Below are 21,782 nucleotides of genomic sequence, written 5' to 3' on the forward strand. Positions count from 1 at the left end.
CATCCCCTCCACCGTCGGCCATTTTGCAGCTCGGAGTGTGTCACGATTATAAATGTTTGATATTGTGGTGTACTTTGGCTTGTCATAATAACAGATTTTGAAGCATGATATACCACTACAGAGATATATAATGATAATATTGAAACAAATTTATGCCACTGACACAATAACAATAAAGCAAGATAATCCCAGTAAACCATTTTTAGCCATTAAATGTCCTGAGCTGCAACAATCAAATAGCAGAATGAACTGATAATTAGCCATAGAAGTTACTTAATCAACCCTCTACAGCTCAAATCTTATCATATTACAACTAAAATAATAAAAAGCTCCCCATCATTGCAAACAAAATGTACAGATGATAAATATTCAGCTCAAAAATTGTTCCAGCTATCATATATTGAATGATAAGTTAAATTTTTGTGACAGGCCCAGGTGTATAAACCTGTATTGTCAAAAATGTATGCCAAATTCATCAAGTTGAATAAAAATATAACAGGAATACACAATACCGCTTTAAATGGTACACTGAGTAACTTTTTGGTTGGGGTCCCACCTGGAATGTTCCACAGTATGACATTAGACAGCTCTGCTTTACATTTATCAAATTACAGGTGGTTTTACAGCTCAAAAATACCTAGAAAATCAGGCATTCAGACTCTGAGCGGGATTTCCTCTCCACAGATCTGACCTATAACTTGGTCTGGTTTGATCTCCATAAAAAGGTTTAATACTGTACTGTGAAACATTCCAGAAAAGCAATAAAATCTTCATGGAAACAAGCATTTGAAGGGGCCCCCCCACGAGAAAAGTTACATTATTTTATTGCCACTTCTACTTTATAACCAAACAAGATCAGTGTGCTCAGAAAAAAATATATATAATTGCAAACTTTGTATTAGGTGTAGATGTAAATAAGATTGAGTTTGCAGAGAGGAGCGTGGAGGGTGGCAGGAGCAAAGGAGCCGGACAGATTGGCAGATTAGTCACTATACAGCCTGAGGACTGTTTGTGCAGGATGTTGGTGGTAAACAGACGGAGCAGAGTCAGCCCAGATACCCCTACCTCTCCCCAGACACTTCCTTCCCCCACAGAGCCGCTGCACTCAACATCACGCCCACAAGCAAGCCCACCAAAATCCAACTGTTCGCATATATCTTTACAAAAGAGCTTTTTGCCATTTTGGTATGTGATATTACTTGATATAATTACATGACAACAGAGGGAATTTGTTGTGTTTTATTCAGCCTTGAAGGTGCACTAAGTTTTCATGTTTCTTAGAATGTTGCACAGTATGGCATTAAAGCAATAACATCTGCATATAGACCCCTAAAGTGCACCTTCATATTCCAGGGTGGTCTCTATGGTCACTCAGAGTATAGTACTAATTAAAAGGCATATCGCTGTAAAGGAGGTGGATAAACTACAGAAGTCTCTTTAAAAACATCTTTCATTAACTTTTTTGCTTCTTCTGTTGGCTTTTTGTTTGTCTCTTCATGTAAATCATCTCTGAGTATCCTGAAAAGCCCAAGTGTAGTATCAATGAAAAGAAAACAAACATAAACAAATACTGTGGAAATGCAAATGACCTGCACTGTAATATAACAAAAAACACTGATATCATGACATCGTTATAGTGTGGTATATCAGTATACGTGTGTAAGAGACTGGGTTGTTTTAAATTACAAATCTGAAGTTTTGGGATTTTCTTTTAATTCTGGGGATGCACAAAAACTCCCCCATTTGTATCAGGACGACATCCTGCCCACCACAGGAACAACACGGCCCCCAACAGGAAAGTCACCTCCTCACACTCACATTATCCTACAGCCTCAGGACATGTCTATAATTGAGAACTGCTGACTCTACACTTTGGGAAAAACCTGTCAGTCAGGTTCAATGTGGACTTACAGTAAGTTAGTCTTGTATTTTAAAGTGTCTTGTCACATTAAAAGCATTTGTTTATCATGAAAACATTTACTCATTTAACCTTTTATGGGCCTTTGGAGCCAGTGCCACTAAACTTTACAACCGCTAACACAGTTCACCACAGGAAATCTCACATTTGTGGTTTGTCTTTGTGAACACACTCAACTTGATAATTACTATAGTAACTGTTATGCTCAAGTAGTTCCTTTTATTTATACTGACTTTACATTATTTGAACTTCTTTTCATTTAAGCTTTTTAATAATTTCTTTAAACATGAGAAATGATAATAAACCTACTTTCTACTCATTAACTCAAATACCTCTTTTTGTATTAGGTAGCTGTAGGGCTTTTCCTCCACCTCATACTGAGATGCTTCGAGTAAGGATTCTACTCAGTTTCCTTGAATGACACAGGGCCACGTGTGTTTGGTCTTTGGGGGATTCCACCACTGGTGTGGAAAGTACTACTGAAATTCTACAGTACAGTACCACAGTCGCTGTCTCTCTCCCATGAGACTTTCCATTTGTATTTCCACTACTGCACAGTTGTATTTCTTCTACTGCAGTTCAATGAATGAAAATAAAACACAAATGAATGAAACAAATGACTCAAAGAATCTGAAAATGTATACAGCATGTTGTGTTGCTTGCAGATTTAGTATTACATTTTATTATTCTAGAGACATTTAACTGTTACTACACATTTACCATCTGCATTTCAAACAAAAGCTGTGATATACAAAAGTCTTGTTGAAACTACAGAATCTATGTCTACATGTTAACTCCTATGTCCTCTCACGCATTCACAGATTGTCATGTGTAGTTGTCACATTGTCACCACGGGTCCATGTTAACACTGTAAATGTTGATAATACGCAGCTCTCATCTACATCTCGCTGTGGTCTGACCTCACAGGCTCCTGTCATGACCAGGTCAGCATCATTGTTACCACGGTGACGGTGACAGCCGCTAATCAGAGTGAGAGCGCGGGCAGATGGCACTGTGACTCACCAGCACAAACCACAACATGGTTTGCTGTCTCCTCAAGGAGGAATGTGCAGTCTACAGGGAGGGGAACGGAATATATAAGGGCTTTACTTATGGACGAGTCCAATAAGGCCTCAGTACTTTCATATCCTGTAATCATTCATTATAGGCCTCTGGAGCCTAACAGTGACCACACACTTTGAGGTTCTGGAAGAAAATGCTGAATTTTGAATAATCACTAATACATAGAAGTGGGTGGAGCTAGGGGATAGGTGAAAACAGTGATTTTGAGCACTTGTGCCCCAAATGCAGGGTACAATACAGAGCTACACAAATATACATGAAGCAATCTGACAAGCACTGCTAAAAGCAGTTAAAGTTGATTTGACATAATATGTCTCATTTGTGTTTGTCTGGCAAATCCAGAATGATATCTCTGAAATTTTTAGTTCATTTTTTTTCTATACAGGGGTGATCAGTCGGGTCACCATGAACCAAACATTTTTATGCAATCTGATTTTTTCAGTGACACATCACCCACCATTTTAAATACAATCACTTTTCTCTCACCTCTGGGAGTTTAATGTTTTGCCCATTGTTAAATGTTTTTTTTTCTTCCTTTTTTCCTTGTAAGCAGTCATACTTGTTTTGATCTGGATGAACTCTGCATGTCCCTGATTGGCTAATTCATCTGTCAGTCATGCTCATTTCAACTCGGGGGAGATTAAATGGTGACCAGACTCACATCTTCGTAAAGTAAAAAGGAAGTGTGTCATCTGGGTCCACCTTTATGTAATTGTGATTTACTTTGATCAAATATTGCCAATCCTCAATTGAAACAAATCAAATGTCAAATCCAAACATTGTGAAGTCACATCTTTACTTGAGTGCAAGTCTTCTACCTCTGTTTGAAGCTACAGCTAATTAGTGCGGGCGCTTTGACACGGTGGGCTCAGCAGGTGATGCTAACTTTGGCTATCTGAGATGATATTTATCAGGTTTTCCATGGGTGAAAGAAGTGACAAGCCGGGCTGATGAGTCAAGAGTGGGTAATTGCAATCAAATGGGATAAAATAAGCTTTAAAGGCCTGGGCTTTCAGCACACTGTGTCGGTGTGTGTGGTGGGGGTGGTCACTCGACTGACTCATTCACTTTGTCTCCAAAGGTCTGTGCACTGCTTTTACTGGCGCATCTTTGTATATGTGTTTTATGCTTTAATCACCTCCTTCACGTATTAGTCAAGTGGAAGGTGTGTGTAGGGAGTACGGGCATCTACTCTGCAAACGTCAACCAGTCCCCAGCATAATGTATTCATATAATGGTGCTTGTGACATTCAGTATCAGTAGTGATTCAGTGCAATGTCTCCAAGGTTATAACTCATTCAGTCAGCAGCAGGGTCAATAATAATTAATGTAATATATATATTTTTTGCAGTCAAAAATGTTGTTCATATTGGTTGATATTTTACATTTTATTCAGTTGGGTTTGTTTACTTCCTGTTAAACAGAACTGGTAAGCCCTGCCTCTGTAAGGTGACATTTCACTCCAGCAAACAGTGGATATTTATTTGTGTGTTTTTATTGTTGTAAAATGGCTACATGTATAAGCCCGATAAGTCTGTTTATGCTTTTTTAACATAATCACAAGTAAGTATAGAAAGGTGGGTGTAGGGGGCAAGTGAAAACAGAACATTTCCACTCATCACTCAAATGCAGGACAGTACAGGAATATTCAAACAAGTATGAATGAATATAAATACAGCTTTGAGCAAGCTAATGATAAGAGAGTTTTTATTACCATTTAATCGTTTTATTATATTGTTTTTTTCAACATAGAAAAACCTCTACTGCTTCTAAGCCCCACCCGACTCCTCTGTCCTGCAGACGTCTACCCCTACCCCTCCTCATCCTCCAGACCCCCATGCTCCCCTCTCCACCCCTCCACCTTCCCCTTTCCTTCTCTTCCTCCAGACACACCCAAAGGCCCTCACATCACGGTGCGTCCTGCCTTGTGATAACAGACGTAAGCTCTGATTGGATTCAGGTAAATGGGCTCATTTCCAGGGCATTGATTGTCTCTTTAATGAACAGACACACAGGAGCCTTTTGTATCACGATCTGCAAAGCTTTACATTAGAGCCAGCCACAGACAAACACCGAATCAAGATAACCACAGGGCCAGACACTATCTACCTCCGTAAGCCATCAGGTCCAATCAGAGCTAGTGTAGATTGGTGAGTACGTGGTCACTTTCAGACAGGAAATGTGTTTGCGTGTGACGCAGTTTAATCTTTGTCTAATTCCAAACAGGGATGAGGGTTATTATTTGGAGGAGTTCAATAATTGGCACAAAATAAAGACAGTCAATTATAAATCTAAGAGTACGTGTCTCCAAATCAAAAGAACATTGGACACTCAGAAAACACTTTGAGTTTGTGAGTTAAATAAATAAATTTAAAAAAACTGTTAATCAAAACAGAATTAATTGAACTGTCCACTTACATCAGGACAGGTTTTGCTTTGTACGTTTCTGAATATAATTAGGAAAAAAAATATTAGCATAGTACAATCCACCTATTTGTTAAGCACAGCACGTTAACTTTAGGTGCACTTAAAAACAAGAAGGCAATTGCACAGAAAGGATTTATATCTATGTCTTATCAATCAAAGATGAGACCAATTCGTTGTTTTGCAAGTGCCAAGTAAGTCTCAAGTCTTTGACTTGAAGTCTGAGTCAAGTCCCAAGCCAAATACAGACAAGTTCAAGTCATCTGCTTTGAGCTTCAAGCCATTTCAAGTCTTTAAACCAAAGTACCAAATATAGCTTAGATTTCTGCTATTTATATGAATTTTAAGCTAAATCTTTAAAAGCACATTTTTCCTTTTTAAATGTCTTGACAAGATCTTAGTGTGTATCATTACAGTCAGAACAGAAAGAGTTAAGATTTAAAAATGCTAAATAACAGCTATTTTTTCATGTAGTTTGCACTGAAATGGAAGAATCATGTTCTATGTAGTCCTCTGTTATACTATATCGTACTGTATATTACTTTAGTACATTTGAGGATACCACATCGCAGTACTTCAGTTACGCAAAAAATAACAAACACAGAAGTGGGAGGAACATGTTCCAATTTGTTCCTGTAAAATTCAGCACCACATGTATCAACTGTAAAGAGAGAAGTATTTTCTAAAAACATATTTTTAGAAGCATCAAGTCTTCTCAAGTCACAGGGCTCAAGTCCGAGTCAAGTCCCAAGTCACTGACCTTCAAGTCCAAGTCGAGTCCTTAGTGTTAGTCCATTTTATCAAGTCAAGTTTCAAGTCCTAAAAATAGTGACTCAAATCTGACTCCAGATAGGACCAAGGCAGGGAATGTGTGTATCAGCCACGTTGAGGCCTTTTAAAGGGTTAATGGTTTTTTAATATATTTGATGTTGGTTTTAGGGTTTTATGCACAGTATATGTAATAAATTAATTTGATTTATGGGTTCATTTGGGTTTGTAGAGGTGTTTTAAAGAGCAAATGTATAAGTGACCACCCTTCTTAATTAACACTAGTCTGGACCAGTTAGTGGATAACAGGACAGGATAAAAGGCACATGAGACCATCACAACATGTTCTGCTGCTGGAGAAAATGCTGACTCTCAAACCGCCATTGTACTTTGCACATTGAAATGATTGAAAAATTTAAATAAAAATTGGGGACCATGCCATTGATGTCTTCTGTCTCACCTGCATCCAACTGCTAAAGGCCAGCCTATGTTACAGTGCAGCACAAAAGATCAAACTTATTGATGACTTATTGACTGAATGGCTTCCAACTATATTTATGTATTATACAATGATTAGTGAGTGAATGATGAGTTTTTCATGCCATAATTGGTGAACAAAAACAAAGTGGAACATGTCTGGACTGTTCTGAATAATACATAAAAGGTCAAATAAGAACTGGAAACAATAGCAGACAACACATGGATCACTTTACAGTATTGACATTAGAAGTAACATGGAGAAGTGCATGGTGCTTGCTTCTGCTTTCATTGATAGCGGTGTTTGTTAAGCAGGACATCAGAAAAAGGATTTCCCTGACATTCTCTTGTGTAGGCTGTTTCCATTTAGATCATAATTTCATATCATGACCATGACTCATCAAAATATTATACAGTTCTGACAAAAGATGAAAGGATGCCTATATTAATTCAGAGTTTTTTCTTAGCAGTCTTGGTCCATTGAGAAATTATCATTGTTGTATTAAACTGTCATTAGCAATCTACATGCTTGGCTTTCTCTCTTGCTGATGATATGGCCTGATTAATGGACTAGATCAATACTACAGGGAGATTAAGGACTTATACTGACTTGTGATGTGATGTTGTTCCTGTAGGTAAAATGTAACAGCCACGAATAGACTACACACTAAGAAGCATCAGGGTAGTTATTCCTTTTCTATGTCACTTTCTAAAATTGCTGTAGCTTTTGTGAGTATAGACTCAGACAGTATTTGCTGGTAAGTGTCCTACAAACACCAACAGTAAAACTACACAATTTTCAGAGGCATAAAATCACAAGGCCCATTTCATGCAGAGAGATCACATGAGGACAACCATACTATTTGAAGCAATAGTAATCATATCCATTCATCTAGCTTGCCCCCAAACATTTAACCTTATTATAAGTAATTCAAAAAAACAAATGCCTTTGATGCGTACAAAACATGACCAATAAAATACACATCATATTAATGTGACTCAGTTGCCCTTTTGTTGCCCTTTAGCTAATATTGTACATAGGTGACTGGGGGATTACATGAAGAGGTTTCCTATGGATGACCAATGACATCATTTTGTTGGTAAAGCCCAGTTCATTGTCAGTGACTCACATCTTAGAATTGTGTGCATTTGTTCTTCACACAAAAGAGAGCTTTAGTAACTGGTTGTTGCAATCTACTGTAAAAACAACTGTATAGAACAACATTTTAAACATTTTTAGGGCAAAACAACAGTGTTATGGGGAAATTAACATATAAAGGTCCAGCATCACACAGAACTGTTTGTGAGCTTGTAAGTATGTTATAATGCTGTTATCAGTGTTGGGAAGGTTACTTTTAAAATGTATTCCCCTACAGATTACAGATTACATAACCCAAAATGTAGTTTGTAATGTAATCCATTAAATTACTTAAAGTGAGTAATGTAATATGAATACTTTGGATTACTTGGTTTGCTGTAGAGTAGAAAAGATGAGGATATCTTCACATAAGAAGTTTTGTCTGATAAAAGAAAATAAAAAGCCCAGAATTTACTTCACCATATTAAAAATAGTATTGATAGAAGAGGAGGAGACAAGTCCGTGCAGCATGATTTAGTCCTGTTAAATCCTGGTTTAGACCTGGTTTAGTCCTGGTTTAAACCTGGTTTAGTCCTGGTTTAGACCTGGTTTAGGCCTGGTTTAGTCCTGGTTTAGTCCTGGTTTAGACCTTGTTTAGACCTGGTTTTAGTCCTGGTTTAGATCTGGTTTGGATCTGGTTTTAGACCTGGTTTAGACCTGTTTTAGTCCTGGTTTAGACCTTGTTTAGACCTGGTTTTAGTCCTGGTTTAGATCTGGTTTGGATCTGGTTTTAGACCTGGTTCAGGCCTGTTTTGGACCTGGTTTAGACCTTGTTTAGACCTGGTTTTAGACCTGGTTTAGACCTGAGTTTAGACCTGGTTTTAGACCTGGTTTGGACCTGGTTTAGACCTGATTTAGACCTAGTTTAGACCTGGTTTTATTCCTGGTTTAGTCCTGGTTTTAGACCTGGTTTAGACCTGGGTTTAGACCTGGTTTTAGACCTGGTTTTAGACCTGGTTTGGATCTGGGTTTAGACCTGGATGAGACCTGGTTTAGACCTAGTTTAGACCTGGGTTTAGACCTGGCTTAGACCTGGTTTAGTGTCCGGCAATTACAAAAAAAAAAAAAGGATATAGCCCAAAATGTAAAAACAGGAAAATATCGCCGTGTAATCCATTTATTTCAACAAAGTAACTGTAACCCAATTACCTCTCACTGAAACAGTAACTGTAACTAAATACAGTTACTCATAATTTGTACTCAGATTACGTAACTCCGGTACATGTAATCTGTTACTCCCCAACACTGGCTGTTATATCCTCAAAAAACATATTCGTAGTTGTGTTTCATTCACACATGTCTGAGAAAACCTGGTTTATTAGTCTGTCTACATCTCCAAAGCTCAAAATGCTCTGTTCCACCTTGTGATGTCATGTAGTGGTAGCTTTCATGTTAGCAGCTACCTTTACCTTTAGTTCAGAAAATGAGAATGAATCAGTTCCAGGACTGAAATCCTCCAAATGATTCTTGTGAAGGTGTATGGAGTTTAAAAACACAATGGAGCACTTCCAGTATTACCACATGGCGTAACAGGGTGGAGTGTTTTCTGTTTAAGAGAAGTACTCAACCTAAATATGCAGAGTTTGTGCGTTAAACATGTGTAAATTAAACAAAACCCAACTCCAGTTACGTTTGTGATGAGGAAACAACATTATAGTTCCAAAAATAGCATAACCATTAACAGAAACTAGAAACAAATTTAAATGGGGAAAATAATAAAGCTTAAAATGTAACTAGAGTAACAACATTTTGTAATGGGAATAATATTTTGTAATGGGAACACATTGAAGGCAGGGTCTGTATTTTCTAGATTTCTTTTTGGATAGTGGTTTTTACATATTCTTCTTTTTGAGTTTTGTTCTTTTGAGATCACCTGCACACAGAGTTTGTCTTGCATTTCAGCTACAGAACTCAATAAAATTCCATTCTCAAAACTGATGCCTAACAAACAATACACAACCCCTGCAGATGATGAAGGCCTATGGATGTGGCCACTTGAACACAGCTGTCTTCTGCTTTGTCTGCTGTCTGCATCTCTTCCCGAACCACTGCCAGGTTCTTATCAGGGCTATCCAGATAAATATAGCCCCTCTTTGCATCTGACTGTCTGGTAAAAAGTGGAGAGGAGACATTCTTCAAGCACTATGTCTTTTCAAACAGTATAGTCAGGCTTAAATATGTGATTCCTCCCACGAACACCAATTTCTGATGTAACAAAAGTAAAGGGGAGACAGACGACGAGGCATGAGTCACCAGCCTTGCCTCTACCCCTTCAGAGAAACTGTGGCGTATACGCTGTAACATAAGCACAGCACCAAAGCTAAAGTCATCCAAAATGAGACAAAATTGTCAATGTGCATTTCATGATTTGGGGATTTGCATACTGATGTCACAGAGATTTTGTAATGGGAGATAATTAGTTTCATCAGGTTTTGAATTTTAAATGCTGCATTTCACACTTTGATTTTTTTAAATTCTAAAAACGACATGTTTGAACTGTTTTTATTTCAAAAGTGAATTTTCAAGTATAGATTTTCTATGTGTTTAACAATTCAAAATAAAATCTTTAAAATATCCAACACAAACACAGTGTAAAATTTGCAGCAAAATTTTTGCAGCAAAGAACTAAGATGCCAAGGCATAAGCGGGCAGGGCTTATAGTCATGGAATCAAAGAGCTGATGTTTGATCAGACTAATTCCTGATTGTTACTAAGTTAGATCAACTCACTAAATATCGATTGCTTATGCCTTGGCATCTTGCAAATTTTTTCAGTGCAAATTTTACACTCTGAATTTGACTGTTGGATTTGAGGGCTTGAAAATGTATGTGCTGAATATTTATTTATTTACAATTCAAATTGAACAATATTTAAAATTCTAAATCTGAACCAAATAATCTTCTATATTTTATGATGGTTACAATTCCTGTACAAGAAATCCTAATAATATTTATGAACAATGAATATATATAATAAGACAATTGATAATTAAGTGCAACAAAGAATAAGTTTGCTGTTTTAGGAGAGTATGAATGTAGTCACAGGCAAAGCCAAAATGAGCAGCCTTGGTTGCATAAGAAAGGCCATCTACTTACTTTTTTAGTATATGTAATTACAGTTTTGCACAGGAGAGATGTAAAAAAAAAATATATATATATATATGATTATTTGACCATGACAAACCCCATACACAGTTACTGTGTATTCCCTTGTCTGTGTTTCAAGAATGACTAACCTCTTATCTTGCTCTTTTCTGCAGAACTCGCTTGAAAGTATTGTACTTTAAATGAATCCTGTGCATTGACATTTATATGCACTTCCTCTGACGTGGGCCCTCTCCACTATCGAGTACATCTTTCTAGCTTAGGAGAGAGACAGAGTGACAGACAGAGAGAGAGATAGAGACACAGAGAGAAAGAGAGAGTATAGTGTCACCACCAAAGCCAGTATCTGTCTGAAACAGGGCAGAGAAATCCCTAAGTCCCTAGAGTTTAATATCAGTGGAGTGGATTTGGCTGAGTGCTGCCCACACAGGTGACGACAGGGCGGGGTAAAGTAGAAGAGACTGTGGAGGCTGAAGAGAACCGTGATCAACTGTGTTTTATTTTTAGGAGAACGTGAAGGTTGCTTTCATTTTTGTAATGTTTTTTTTTATATCTTTGATGACGCACTACACTGAGGGATGGTAGAACAGCTGTGTGAACACTGAACACATGCAATAAAATTAAAATCAAACCCAATAGGAAAATAATGGTGATAGGAGAAAGAGATGAACATTTATGTCACTGTCAGTACTTACAACAACAACATAACACAGTACACGTGTGAATACCAATATAGGGCCAATAATACAAGAGTAATGCATATCATTTGTGACCTCTGAGTCCATGTTTGAAACATTTCAATGTGAAATTTCAGTGAGTGATAGACATCAAAATAAAACATATACCATACAATCCTCCAGCTAATGTAATCCTGACTAAGCCTAGCAACAACATCACAGAGAGGGGTCCCTGGGTATGGTACTGTGGTGCCCACTGTTCTTAATAAAGTGCCCCAACTGGCTTTGAAGTTTGGGTCAAATTCAGAGGACAAATTTCCCTGCAGAGACATTATGGGTTTGACTCCTGGGTTGCCCAGGCCTTTCTGTGAAGAGTTTGCATGTTTCTCCCTGTGTCTGTGGGTTTTTAATTAAATCATTAAATCATTAAAATGTCTGCATGGATTTTACACAAGCATTGAGAGTTCAGTGCTTAAAAGACCTAAGCATTTCAAACATGGAGGTGACAGAAAATTAAAGATGGGGGTTGTTGTGGCTCTAAATCATTGAGTCAACATCAAAAGGCCCATCCTCGCCTCTCCAGGCCTACACTGGTGTAACATAAGGACCTGGTTATTTCTGTCAGTGTGTGATGTAGTGGAGGTTGGATTTATTCTGCAGGGCACTCCAGCTGATGATCTCATGAGTGTGTCACTGCCAAAGGCTCACTCTTATTCATTGCCTCTACAAAGATACAAAATCAATGCCTCTGTGCCCATTTCATCAATAGAATTTGACACATATATGCACACAGTATAGTATATATTATAATGTTTATATATATATATATATATATATATGTATATGTGTGTGTATGTATATACATATGTATATATATATATATATATATATATATATATATATATATATATATATATATATATATATATATATATATATATATATATATATATATATATATATATATATATATATATATATATATATATATATATAATGATAAATTTATAAAGTTATGTCTTTCACTCATCGTTGGCAATTTTTCTGCTGTGTGAAGAACAATGTATTTCTGTTTAGGGAACTATACACAGCACTGAATCCCTGAAAACAGGAAATGACCACATTCATGTCATAAGCCAGGTCTAGTGTCTATATTTTACCGCCCCATCAAAGCAGATTTATTCCATCTCATCTGTGAAATCACACACCTCTGATTTCCCTCATGTTATTTTAAAATGTGTTGTCAAAAAGACTATCTTGGTGGCCTGACGTGTTTTAATGAAAAACCTTAATGCAAATGTAATGCTAAATGTTTGTTTAGTACCCACACACCACGCCTTTTATAAAAATATCTGTCAATTCTGTTGCTACCCTGCAGGGCTCAGCTATTTTTACGCAATGGAATTTTCAAATCCTGAAACTTGGATTGACTTCTTTGTACAATATCCGGGGGCAAATAAGGCAATGCACAGTTGTGTCTTGGGCAATAGTTGTTCTTGCTGGCTTTGGAGTCATGGAGTAAGTGTGAGCGGTGGGCGGGAAGGAGGAGCTCTGACTCAAGTCATGCTGGAGAAGACTGTGTGTTCAGCATGTGTCATCTGGAACATCAGATCCCAACTTGAACTCAGGAATACCAAGCATTCCGAGGTAACTAAGAACAAATACCACCCCCACTGGAGAATAGAAGCCTGTATGGAAACGGGAAAAAGCAGGAAGAGCAAGAAAGACGTAAACACCCCCATGACTGAAGCCCTTCATGAGAATGTAAAACCAGTTATAGAGAAGTAATTCATGTCTCATCATAAACACAACAGTTTTGGCATTCAAAAATGGTTACGTATTAAAAGGGCCCATATTAGGCTATCCTCTGATCTCTGTTATAAACGTTGTTTCCTCGTCACAAACATACCTGGAATTGTGTTTCATTCACATGTTTAACACACAAACCTCATCTCACATTATCTCAAACTGAAAACCACCTTGTGATGTCATGTGGTAATACAGAAAGTGATTCAGAAAGTGCTCCAATGTGTTTTTAAACCCCATACACCTTCAGTAGAATCATATGGATGAACTAAAGTGAACTAAAGGTAAAAGGTAATTGTTAACTTGAAAACTGCCACTACATGACATCACACAGTGGAACAGAACATTCTGACTAACTAATAATAAAGGGTTATTAATTGTGTGAATGAAACAAAACACAATTCCAGGTATGCTTTTGATGAGGTAACACCATTCTGATATGACTTAAAGCTCAAAAAGGAAATTTTGCATAATATATTACCTTTAATGGGAAAAAGTGGCAAAAGTTATCTTCTTCACAACACTGTCTGTGACTGTGTTTATATTATATGTCATGCAAGTCCAATTTACACTCACATCTGAGTAAATGTGGCAATACGATTTGTCTCTGTTACTAAATTCTGGCTCTTTGTTTAGACAGTTTGTGAAGAGGAATTCCAGTGCTGTCCTTGTAGGAGAGTAACATGCTCTTTTTTGGGAAACAGCATCATCACTTGTAGGCGTTCACCAGGAAGCACCTGCAGCAGCTACCACTATTGTGTCTCTGTGCCTTTATATGTCGCATAGAAAAGGGACATTCTCAACAGGAAGTCACTATTCAAACGCTTGCATACTGTGCAAATGAAGTAGTGCTGCCAAAAACTTAAGAACTATGGACTTTATTATGTTTCTCCAAAATTTGATTTGTAGCACCAAGCACTGACTCAGAGCTGCACAGTAGTACTGTTCCAAGACTACATTTGAACACAGTGAAAACATGCAAGGAATCTGTAAAAAGTCAATGTATTTTTAAGGCTGAAAATGTCTTGGAGATTTTTATAACTGCATATGGCATGGTAGCTTTCTCTTTGGCGAAGTTCCAGGCACACCTGAAAATACCTCAAGGCACAACATTCTATGCTATAGCTAAAATGAACATTACTTTAAAGGGCCTATATTATGCCTAAACCATACTTGGAGCTGTGTTTTGTTTCGTTAATGTTTAATTAACAGGAATGTAAAAGGTAAATTAACAAAAAACTAAAATATACAGAAAATAACCTAAACTAAGAAACAGAACAACAGAATAAACCGAGTTTTGTGCCACAAAAGGGGTCACGCAGGCTTACACAATAACGAATGGTAAAATAAGGGACACACACGAAACCAAAACACAAGTTCCCTAAATTAAACCACATAAGCCCACAAACAGAATCGAGTGACCAAACTAAAAAAGGCACAAAACAGAACTAAACTAAACACACAAACAAACACAAAAAGGCATACTGGCCACCAAGGCCAGCAGCCCCGATCAGGTGCTGGTAATCTCCTTAAATAGGGGGCGGTGGCTGCAGGTGAGGTGGGCGTAGACTTGCCACCAATCACGGACCAGGGCTCCCACAGCAGGAATCAGGAGAACTCAGCAAAATCACACAAAACAAATAAGAACTAAGGCCTGGGGCCATAACAGACCTTTAACAGTAATTTATACACTGGAATTTGTATCAGTGGACCAAAGGAACTACAAACACAAATTTTGTGCTGTTTTAAGAATAATAGCCTATGTGATTGTGAACGGTTGTCAAAGGGTGTATTCACCATAGGCCAATATACTGACAGTCCAGTGGTAGAAATGAAGCAATATTGGCTATGTCCCAATTTTGGTAGGGGGACTAAGCTTTACCCAACATGCTAGTAATCCAGATACTGTTGTATTAGGCAGAGAAACAGTTAACAGGCTTACAGCACTGCTCTATGATCACAGGCTTGCTTCTGACAAACAACTTGCCGGGGCACTTCCTAAATAAATTAGCTTTACTCTAGAGTCTCTAATATGCTCGCACAATCCTGTTATAGAGATATGTATGAGCCGAGGCTTCACAGGATGTAGGCAGATGGGAGGGAAAGAACGAGGGAATCAGAGAGACAGAGAGAGAGAGAGAAAGAGAGAAAGAGAGAGAAAGAGAAAGAGAAAGACAGGAGGTTAGCTGAAAGGAAATGCATCTTGTTTATGTCTCTGGTCTGGGCCTTTGTTGTTATTTACAGCTGACACTAACAAAGTCTGTAATGAAATAAGGTTTAGAGAGGGCTGCTGATGGTGGGGCTCCCCGCTCTGTGCTGATGTCACGAGCCAGGATTAGAGTTGACCATATGGCACTCTAGTAATCCTCTGCTTTAAACCGGGCATTTCTCCTCACAAGACAACGATTAAATAAATAAATAAATAAACACAAATATTCTTTTTCATCCTCTATAAATGTTCTATAAACACAGCCTTTCCTCTCAACTGTTTTTTTTAGTTATACTATACTAGCCTTTTTAAATCATTGACTCTAGCCCGGCTGTACAAGTTGTTGACGTGATTCCTCACTGACTAATAAGCCTGTTGCTTTAAAAGATGCACTTTCAATAGACCTGACAAATCTGAAGACAGTGAATAATGGTCTGTGTGTCTCCTCCTCGCATCGAATGAGTAACTGACCATCGGGTGTATTTGGTCTACAGTTGTTGAGCCATTGGGATTCATGCCAATTCGTTATCCTAAAAAAGATGACAAAGAAGTTACTATCAAATACTGTTTATGAACCTAAAACTCTCTGAATTGCTGCTAACACACATTGCATAAGTAATGGCTAGGTTTTAGGATAGAAATATGCCAATAAAGAACAATCAAAGCATTACATTGTGAAATTGAGAGGAGACAAAATTTTTGTTTCATCATAAATAAAGAGAACAGTCCTTTGGTCACACTTTTGGCTCTGTAAGTGCATTTGTTTCATAAATATGAATTTTACTTTTTTTTGGTGTATCTGGCCAGTCCATTCGATAGCTTCACACTGTGCATTTGTTATCTTTCTTGTGCACACACACTGAGACATGCAGTATATTTAACGGATTAAAATGTTCATTGAAAGACTTAATTACATTGCTACACATGAGGCTTACTCTTTGAACTGCAATGTTGAAAAAAAAAAAAAATAACGTAAATGCTTTTGCAATGTGTCATACTATTCACACCACAGGCATGCTTTGAATTCTTGCATGTGCTTCGAGACAAAGGCAAATGTTTAAATCGGGATTAAGGCCTAGATGGCTTCATATTTTAACGCCTACTCAAAAGCACAACCCAAACAGTCTGAGGATTGCCTGAACGTCATCTGGCTGTGACGTTTAAACCTGTTAATTCATTTAGGGATTGAGTTTAGGCGGTAAGAGATATAAAGCTGTGCAGTTCACTTGGCAATATGACAAGCGGATGTCGGGCAAGGACTTGGCCAGGGTTATGGAGAAAAAAGCAGACTAGCTAGTAAGGGTTACGGGTTTACAGCATTTTCCTTTTACTGTAGCCTAAATAAAGCACTGCAGTGTAAAGTATGTGCGGCTCTTAATAATACAAAACACACACACACACTCAATTCACTATGATTTGCACACAATAATTTTTGGAGTATGTGAGAACACTATGTTTGGATCTGTACCATAAGCATGTCTATCCGCTGAAGGAGCTGTTTATATCACTCTTAAATGGAAAAGTCGCACCTGAAACTATAAGGAGTAGGTGTAGGCTGAGAGAAAACTGTGTGAGTAATAAGTGAGCTATGAATCAGTCCTAGCAGCGGCACAAGGGATTTATTGACCAGCCCCGAGGGCGGAGTCATTACTACAGTCATTGTTTGTGGGCGTGCCCTTATCTACGTCACTGTCCATATTTGGTTCGTGACGTCAGGCGCCGGAGGTTCATTCATATAAAACTGATCCACCGGAATCCCCTTGGAGGAAATGTAGGCAAAGACGCGTACAGGGCTCTGTGTTGCCCGTATATTCTATCAGGAGTCAGTCACTTATATTCTCCAGGCAATAATAACATTTAAACTCCCAAAGCAACAATGAAGGTGTCAAGCATTGATGGCCGGCGTCTGAAGAAAATCATCAGGAAGGAATGTGGGACCTGCCTTATTGTGGATTGTCGACCGTATCTTTCATTCACAAACTCTAGCATCAAAGGCTCCATCAATGTCAACCTCAACTCAGTGGTGGTGCGGAGGTTCAGAGGTGGACCGATGCCTCTTCAGTTTGTTATCCCGGACGAAAGAGCTCTGTATCGGCTTCGGGAGGGAAGCATATCGGCAATAGTAGCACTGGATGACCGGACGTCCCACTGGCAAAAATTAAAAAAGGACAGTGTAGCACAAATAGTAATAAACACCCTTTCACACTTAACAAATGGGACCAGCATCTGTTTTCTGAAAGGTAAGCAAATTATAATAATGTTTTACATTTTCATATCTTATTATGAGGTCGCCCGCTTTTGAAATAATTAATTGGCAGCAGCCTTTTCTCTTCCTCTAAGTTTAAAACAAGCTAGCGTTTCCAAAACTTGAGAACGTAAGAATAAATGTATTTTTAATAAACTATATTCCCCATTTTGTCACAGTATAATGTTTTATCGGTGCTGTTAATAGCCGATACTGTAAAAGCCGTCTAAGTACACTAATGAGCTTCTTGGAGAGATGTTATGCGTGCGTCAACGGAGTGGATGAGTCAGAATGAGAAACTAGCGAGCTTATGATATGTTACTGATAAAATGTGTGTGTGTGTGTGTATGTCTTATATATATTGTCTCACATATATATATATATATATAGATAGATATGACACAAAGTAGGCCTACAGTCTTGGTCATTTGCCCCGTCCAAGTTAATACTTCGGGGTCGCTGTGATGTGTTGAAACGCTCCCATTTCCTTCTGTCACCTCTGAGAGCGCAGGATGTGGGCCTAAAAGGATTAGCGCTCCTTCCACGGAGAGGTGCAGTAATTAATTTCGCGCGTATAATCAGTTTATAAACGTAATAATCTGCTGTTGAAACTGTTTCATAAAAGGCTGACATTTCTCAAGCTTAGGCCGTGACACTGTGTGTTAGGAGCCAGGATTAATGTTTGTTTCCTCTGTTTGTTTCAGGCGGATATGAGAACTTCCACTCTCAATACCCTGAACTTTGCACTGAGGTGAAAACCATAGACCAGAGCGGAACTGAAACTGAGAGAAAAGTCAGCTGCCACACCGAGATGCGTTCTCACCACAAACCAGATTATGATCAGGTATGGAAACACCCTCATAGGGTTTATTTTTAACTTCACTGATAAGTAATAACACATAGAACCACACTGACATCAGGATGTCTATTATCTGACCTTCACTACACAGTCTCTCTATATTTGGTTCAAAAGAAAAACGCCACTTGACGTTTTGCCTGGACAGGACACCTGTAGAGAAACATACACTTTCATCATGGCCTTTTCTGTCATCCTTTGCCAACATGCACACAACACTACACACTTGAAAAGGGGCAATGATCAAGGGGCTTGTTTACATATTGTTATAGGTTCTAGATGTTTATTAAATTGTTGGTTGATATCAAATCTGAGGCTTTTTGAGGATTTTGTTTTTCATTTGTATTGAGAATTTTGTTGTGCTTTTTCAGGGCAAACCTGTGGAGATCCTGCCTTTCCTCTACCTCGGTAGTGCCTATCATGCTTCCAGACAGGACTATCTCAGCGACCTTCACATCACAGCCTTGCTCAACGTGTCACGCAGGGACCTGCAGCCAGCAAAGGGCCGGTACGACTACAAGTGGATCCCAGTAGAGGACAGCCATATGGCAGATATCAGCTCCCACTTTCAAGAGGCAATACAGTTCATTGGTGAGCTTTATGCCCTTTTTGGATAATAATAGTAAAGTTAGATTTCTGCGTAGCAACCGTATTCAGAAATCTAAGTAAACACTGCAGAAAAAATAGACACGGGATTATTTTCTTGGAAACCTGTGCCTGTTTTTAGCGCTGCGTAAAGGAGCTGTGAAATGTGTTATCACAGCACTGATATTAACAGCAGCGGGACTTTGTTTATTTGTCACATGCGTATTTGATTCTGTCTCTCGTCTACCCAGTCCAATTTCTCACCTGCTGTCATTCACAAATACGACCCTCGTTAATCAGTTTAACTTGATCAACTGCTCGTCATCGTCTCCAGCTTTCATTCAGGATTTACTCCCATCCTTCCCTGACCTTTCATTCATCCTCCCCCCATCTTAGCCTGAAAAAGACACTGTCATGTCGTCATTGCTTCTCAGGCCTAATCTCTGTGGCTTACTCCCTTGGGTGTGGCCAGCACTATGACAAGTGGGTGAGCAGTACATATTTAGCCAAGGCCAGGGGGAGGAAGCTGTGGGTGTGCTACTCATCATAATCGTTGTTTATGTTGTTTGGGCTTTGACTAAATGTGAGTTGTCTGTCTGGATTGCATAGCATTGCCTGCAGGTGGGTTGCACTGATGGTCCCTATAGGGCAGTAGGACAGTAAATATGGAAGGTAGTGTGGGAGGGAAAAGTGGAGCTCAATAGATATACTCAATGTGCAGGTTATTTATAGCCACCACAAGGACAAAGTCCACAGCCTGCATCCCTGCTAAAGATATTAGATGACAACATAAATGGATAATATTGTGCATGCGGTTTGGGTTATCTTTTAGCAAGTCTGGGTATTGCATAAGCATGTAATGTATTCCAGTAGAAAAATTAAGCCCATATTTACAGAAAGGTTTCTGAATCCTATCACTTCCTGGACTCACAGTGGATTCAAAATGATCAATAATTTATCAGTACAAAAGATGAGCAGCATAATAGAAATATTAAGTACCTTAACATGCTTGAGGTCTGATTTCTGGAGTGGCCATGCAGATGAGACACGAGTGCTTCTTGATATTGTTATTAGGCTTTGTCTAGAGCTCTAGATGGCAGACTAAACTTCACCTAGCAGAAAAACAGATATATGTTGCAACTACAGTAACTCCAAATGAACAATTGTAATGAAATATGTGTAAGTGAGATTTATAAAGACCACTGGAATTTATTACACATAATGATGCACAAATTAGTGTGTTAGAGTGCTGCACCACTAAACTCTCCAAGCCCACATAGTGTAGGAGGCAGTCTATCACTCTTGTTTTGTGACTCACACTAAGGTCCCAAATGCCTGCGTGTAAGGATCTGACAAGAAGTCCATAATAATTAGGGACATATGTTGTGTGAAATAAAAACTGTAGAAATAATATTAAATTTGATGTCCTCTTTTTCTTTCAGATCAAGTGAAGCAATCTGGAGGCAAGGTCCTGGTGCATTGCGAAGCAGGCATATCTCGTTCCCCCACTATCTGCATGGCCTACATCATGAGGACCCAGCGGCTGCGACTCGATGCTGCCTTTGACATCATCAAACAGCGTCGCACAGTCATCTCACCCAATTTTAGCTTCATGGGTCAGCTGCTGCAGTATGAATCTGAGGTCCTCTCTACAGCTCCAGCTCATGCAGTCACTCCAGAACCTGCCACACCCTGTGCCCCAGAATCTGCCTCCTTCTTTGCCAATGACTTTACCAATAACTTCAGCACCAAAAACTATGAGCCATCTGTGTTCACCCTCCCTACCTCTTGCCTGCACTCCCCAGTCCATCACCAGTTCAAACTGAGCCCAATAACTGCACTGCCTTAAATAAACTTTTGACTGCTTGTAGTCTTTACTTGAAAAATATGAAAAATAATACTTTGTGTGCCTGGTGTTTGACCCAGCAACACAGATTCACTGGAGATACGAGAAAGAAAATGTTTATATGACGATGAAGAAGTCGAGACTCCTGGGAGTTGCTGTTTTCCGGTCTTCTGGGCTGTTGATGAAACAACACAGCACAATGATAGCCTGAACTGCAATATTCATGCCTTAGGTTAATATTGTGATTTGCCTATACATTTGGGCATAGAAATTATTTATTTGAAAGTACTGTCTGATTTTTATCAAGATAGAGATGTTAATTAATGTGTGTTTAATAAATGTTTCACTACAAAAATGTTTCACTTTGCTTTTACTGGTCAAATCTTTTTTGTCACCTACTTGTCTTCATGTCATTGCTCTGCCTGGAATGTTCCACAGTATGATATTAAACAGCTCTACCTTACATTCATTACAGGTAGTTTTATTGCTCAAAAATACCTAGAAAAAAAGGCATCCTGACTGTGAGTGGGGCTGCCTCTCCACAGATCTGACTTTCAACTTGGTCTGGTTTGGTCTCCATTAAGACAGAAAGGTTTAATGCTATACTGAAACATTCCAGACAAAGCAATAACATCTCAGTGGAGAA

The 21,782-nt window shown here is 38.5% G+C and overlaps 1 protein-coding gene across 1 annotated transcript; it reads left to right on the top strand.

The window, feature by feature from the left end:
• Positions 1–17,360: 17,360 nt before the first annotated feature.
• On the top strand, positions 17,361–21,491 carry dusp5 (dual specificity phosphatase 5). The gene is made up of 4 exons (XM_020931359.2): positions 17,361–17,844; positions 18,554–18,693; positions 19,077–19,296; positions 20,733–21,491. Exons 1-4 carry the CDS (start codon positions 17,481–17,483, stop codon positions 21,137–21,139), a joined length of 1,131 nt encoding a protein of 376 aa, XP_020787018.2. The 5' UTR covers positions 17,361–17,480; the 3' UTR covers positions 21,140–21,491.
• The last annotated feature ends 291 nt before the right edge of the window (positions 21,492–21,782 follow it).

The sequence above is a fragment of the Boleophthalmus pectinirostris genome, unplaced genomic scaffold, assembly GCF_026225935.1.
Source record: "Boleophthalmus pectinirostris isolate CB_2022bp ecotype Guang Dong unplaced genomic scaffold, ASM2622593v1 HiC_scaffold_22, whole genome shotgun sequence".
In the NCBI taxonomy this organism is placed as follows: Eukaryota; Metazoa; Chordata; class Actinopteri; order Gobiiformes; family Gobiidae; genus Boleophthalmus; species Boleophthalmus pectinirostris.

Excerpts from the sequence above, each read along its gene's own strand:
- dusp5 (XM_020931359.2), top strand. The coding sequence starts at position 17,481 with ATGAAGGTGTCAAGCATTGATGGCCGGCGTCTGAAGAAAATCATCAGG. Across the intron at positions 17,845-18,553 it reads CAGCATCTGTTTTCTGAAAG|GCGGATATGAGAACTTCCAC; the intron begins GTAAGCAAATTA and ends TGTTTGTTTCAG. Across the intron at positions 18,694-19,076 it reads ACAAACCAGATTATGATCAG|GGCAAACCTGTGGAGATCCT; the intron begins GTATGGAAACAC and ends GTGCTTTTTCAG.